This window comes from Epinephelus moara, chromosome 10 (assembly GCF_006386435.1).
Source record: "Epinephelus moara isolate mb chromosome 10, YSFRI_EMoa_1.0, whole genome shotgun sequence".
In the NCBI taxonomy this organism is placed as follows: Eukaryota; Metazoa; Chordata; class Actinopteri; order Perciformes; family Serranidae; genus Epinephelus; species Epinephelus moara.
This window is the reverse complement of record NC_065515.1, coordinates 5,856,550-5,861,513: the sequence shown is the minus strand read 5'-3', so window position 1 is coordinate 5,861,513 and position 4,964 is coordinate 5,856,550. Positions and strand designations below refer to the sequence as shown.

The window sequence follows — 4,964 nt, the reverse complement described above, 5'->3', positions numbered from 1 at the left end:
GCCGGCAGTCGGCCCAGTGAATTAAATTATTTTTTCTCAGACTCCAGCTGCTGTGAGAGGCAGCAAAACATCCTTTCATTTTAGTTACAGTCTACTAATAAAACTCTCCACAGTATGAACAGTGGTTACATGAGCCACCTTTTAGTACCAGATCTGTGTGCTAGGTACCCCAACAGAGGGGGGACCAAAAATGGGGACAGTACGGAACGAGTCCATTGGTACCATCCACAACTTTTCACAGTGGAAACAGAAAAAAATGCATACTGCACTGAACTGTAGCATATCGTACTGCTCGGTGGAAACAGGGTTTTGAGTACCATAAAAAGTGCTTTTTAAATAGAATGTATTATCATTATTATTATCATACTATATGAACATCTTAACTAGAAACAACAGTAAGTCACCTATGAATGACATTTTGTTCAAAGTTCTTTTTAACCTCTTTGAATTCTGAAACCTTTATAGAGCAGTGTAAAAATACATGAGAAAATGTGTATGTGTGTGTGTATTCACCTCCCACATAAGCCTGGTGTCCGAGCTTTCATCCAGCTCACTGGGCAGCTTTTTCTCACCTGCAAAGGGGCCAAACTTTTCTCCCTTTAAAACAAACACAGGGACCACTGGTCAGACATGATGCCATTGTAAAAAGAAACCGGCATCCAAAATGAATTACATCAAAACATTACACATGCGCTCATACACTCCGGTACACTGTCCAAACCATGATATTTGCACTGTGGGCAGCTCGTGGGCACGCCTACTGATTAATGTGACATGTGAATGCATCCTTCAGTGCTGGACATTTTTCCTTCTGACCTTCCAGAAGTGCCAAAAAATGCAGGGGGCGTGGTCAAACAATGTGTTCTTCGTGTTGCATTCATGTTCATCCTCAGCTTGCTCTACCACAGCACCACAGCACCACAGATTTAAATAACAATAGCCTGCTGGACGTGAACACATCACCACTACATGTTAGATGAACCCATTCATCCTCTGAGACTTTTCACCACTTCATGCGCCTTCTCTAAACATGTGACAGCACCGGGGAAATGTCTGTGTAAAAAAGTTAAAAGCTGGGAGCTTTAAGCTGAAGGTGACATCCATGTACAATGTGTTGCTTCACGAGACACCCGCGCGACCCTTCTGTATCGACATGAATACATTGTTATGTAGTGAACGAGAGAAACAACTGGAGTCACTGTAGCTACGTGGCACTTCACGTCAGAGGAGCCTTGGGTTGAGACTGAGACTTTGACAGAGGCTATGAGGAAAACGGCGGACAAAAAAACTTTCCACAACGTTTATATTTCTTTAAAAGCAACATAAAAACGCTCCTCGCGTGTAAAGTCGGCGACAAAGTTGCCCAGTCAGAAACAACAAACCTTTTTCACTCGCCTCGCCGTGTACAGACCGATTCCATCCTGGACCTTTGACGATTTCAGGGAAAATCTGTCTGGCACATACATACCCAACATTGTCATTACTCGGAAATGTTTCCTTCAATGACAACTAGTTGGCTGTCAGATATATGTCAGCGGAAGTGGATAATAAAGCATTGTCAGTTTGAATTTGGAGCAGATAGTTTCTTCGTGAAGCGGTCCAGGTTGAACTTCTGTTGCTCCTGCTGCAGGAAAGCAAAGCAGCGTCCTGATTGGTCCAAAGTTTGTAACCAGAAGCTACCTTTACTGTCGTGCAACACCACAGAGTGTGCTTCATTCAGGCTGCAGCCCCAGCCTGCTCAGCATGAATGCAACACTGTACTCACAGTAGGACAGTAGGAATACACGCAACAGCTGCAGTGTTCTCTAAATACTGTGTATCTAAATCACTTCAACATAAAGTATTATAAATGATATAAAAGGCCTCACCTGAGACTGATGACTTATTCAGTATCATTTTGTGGGTGAACTTTCTGCAATGAAATGGGAGCATATAATAAATTCACTCACAAAGTCAGCATCATTTAATTATTGGCTTATAAGACGTTAAAATAAATAGAAATTAAACATTGTTTTGCCACTTAACCAACCACTGAAAGACTCAGCTGTAAAGGTCCACTGTGTAGGATTCAGGGGGATATTTTGGCAGAAATATAATATAATATAATATAATAAGTATTTATTTTCTTCAGTGTATAATCACCTCAAAGTAAAAATAGTTGTACCTTAGAATGAGCCATTTATATTTACATAGGAGGCGGGACCTCAACCATGGAGAGCACAATTTTTCACCACCATGTTTCTACAGTGGCCTAGAATGGACAAACCTGACTGGTTTTTGACAGGGTCATTCACTTAATTTTTGCATCGTCCAACCTAGTAAGCAGCCTCTCCGCAAAGACAGCGTCTGGACAATACTGATCTTATAAATTTAAAAGCTGCTTTATTCAGGGAGTGGGTCCTAGTTTATGCAGATCCCCAGGTTCCCCATCATGTTTCTACATAGCAGGGACATAATATAGACAGTGCGGGTGGTGCAGTTGCGGTGGGGCCCAATAGGTGGAGAATGGGCCCTCTGACAGTGTGCTGGGTGGAGAACAGGCCCTTTCCCTCAGACATACACCTGTGTTCAAAGAAGAACACAGGTTCAACTAAATGTGGTACCATTTGCTATATATATTTCCATCGTGGTTTTCTTTCTTTTTTTTTGTTTTTTTTGTTTTTGTTAAATAGTTAGTAGCAATCTGTAACAAAATTATATGCACCTTCTCCATAAACTAAAAAAAACTATAAACTTTCAATCATATTAAAAATGTCTTATTGTTTGTGCACTTCTTAACTGCTAATGAACTCGGGCCATTCATAATAGCATGCACTGGGGCCTGCTGTAACTACTTTATACCACTGTACAGAAGCCCAGAAGGGACAAACCAAACACTGGCTCCAAGTAGGGCCATTTGTGTTGTCATGTTTTCACATCGTCCACCGTAGCCAGTAGCCCATCTGCAACAAGCAGTGTCGTAAAACCACTGATTTAACTTGAAACCGCTATAATCAGTGTTTTTACCAGTTTAAATCACTGGGTCCATTTGTTTTGGAGAGGAAGAGACCTCTGCAGATAATTCAGCTCCCGATGTAAACTTCAACCTGAACATCTGGATATTAAAGCCCCTACAAGGAACTTTCATTTTGAGTTGATTTTGGCGACCATTTGGACAAAAGCGGTAGTGTTTTGCCGGAATGAAGCCTACGTTTCCCATGAGCTCTAGCGCGTATTGTCGTAAAGACGCTTACCTGGCTCGCGCATGTGTTTGTTTTGGGGATGAATGAAACAACAAGACGGGAAAACTTTGCCCCCGCTCCTATCGGGGATCCCAGCTCACCTCTGCCGCGCCCCAGCTCCACCTCTCCGGCGTAAGCGCCACCGCCGCCGGGGTAAACGCAGCGGTCGGCTGGTAAGGCTGAAGGCCTGTTTGGCGAGCACTTCCACGGCTTCTTGGACTGAGTATGGAGCGGTGCCTCGCCTCTTTATTTCTCGGCACTCGCTGGACCCTGTCGACGCCTGGCTGGTACCTGTCGTCGGCCCGGATGAGGTGTTCCAGCCCCGCGGCCCCTGCTCTCCTCGTCCCCGCTGGCGCGGGGTGAATCTGCGCAACCTGCGGCCTCTGTGTGTGGCTCCCCGGACAGCTAACGCCGTGGACCCGCCGGCTCCTGCCAGGATTGGGCTGGTAAATGCTAGATCGCTAGCGAACAAAACGTTTATCCTGAAGGATTTCCTGACTTCCCGAGGATTGGATTTTCTCTGTGTGACTGAGACGTGGCTGACTGTTGGTGAGTCCAGTGCTTTCACAGAACTTTTACCCGATGATTGCTGCTATTTTAACTCCCTGCGGACGTTGTGTCGAGGAGGAGGAATAGCGACTATTTATAAGAGTCACCATGAATGTAAGCAGCTAGGTAAGACGTGTGCCGTCTGAGTGCCGTAAATCGCTTCGTCCTGGAAGCGACCTGGGGCGGACCGGAGACAGTTTCCTAAAGGTATGGATATACACTATATAGAAATAGCTTATCTTCACAGTGATGGTCTCATTTGCTGTTGTAGGTCACGCACAGACATCAGCAGAAACAAGAGACTTTTGCATATCCAGTTAAAAGTTCCTTATAGCGGCTTTAAGTTGTCAGAGAAAAAAGATGAGCACCATTAGCATGCGGTGGGGAAACGACCTGACCACTTATCCTGTTGGGGGTCGTGGGGGGAGCCTATCCCAGCTGACATTAGGCAGGAGGCGGAGTATACCCTGGACAGGTCACCAGACTATCACAGGGCTGACACATAGAGACAGACAACCAATTAACCTTTGGACTGTGGGAGGAAGCTGGAGTACCTGGAGAAAACCTACACTGACACAGGGAGAACATGCAAACTCCCCCACCCCAGAGTACAATCAGGAGCCCTCTTGCTGTAAAGCAACAATGCTAACCACTGCACCACCATGCCATCCTGATTTGTAATATGAAATTGCTTTATTCAGCTTTTACTCACCTGGTCCGTTTGTTTTGGAGAAGAAGAGACCTCTGTGGATAATTAAACTACAGCAACTACAGCAAAGTTACCATCTGGAGAAATATAGTTTGGTTCAATAAAACTACTTAGAAAAAGTAACAACTTGGTAAAACATTGACACTGTGCATGCAATATGAAATTATAACAGTGTCCATCAGTCAGACACCTGCCTTACAGAAACTAGAGTCTAGGTGATAGTGTTGCACTGAACAGGATTGCTCAGTTAGTCAGGTAACTTCTAAAATGGTGTGCAACAACTTTTCTGAACATTTGTTAATAGATAGCAGTATCAATACTTATGACTAATTGTGGTCAAAGGGGTTCAATTACAGACATGGTAAGATAAAAACAAAAAGTAATTCATTGCCTTTTACCGTCCCAAACTGTTTGTAATTTAAGTACATGAATCACTATGCAAATATGAATGCAGTTGAACCACCAGCAAGCCCCATGAAATGTAC

At 44.1% G+C, this 4,964-nt stretch overlaps 1 protein-coding gene across 1 annotated transcript in view; it reads right to left on the bottom strand.

Annotated features, from left to right (window-relative positions):
- Positions 1–1,643, bottom strand: part of prdm5 (PR domain containing 5) — a 54,360-nt gene extending 52,717 nt beyond the window's left edge. Inside the window, exons 1-2 of the mRNA XM_050055941.1 lie at positions 1,383–1,643; positions 514–597 (exon numbers count right to left, since the gene is read on the bottom strand). Of these exons, the coding sequence (XP_049911898.1) occupies positions 514–597; positions 1,383–1,481 (183 nt within the window). The 5' untranslated portion in view covers positions 1,482–1,643. The remainder of the gene's footprint in view (positions 1–513; positions 598–1,382) is intronic.
- Positions 1,644–4,964: the final 3,321 nt, after the last annotated feature.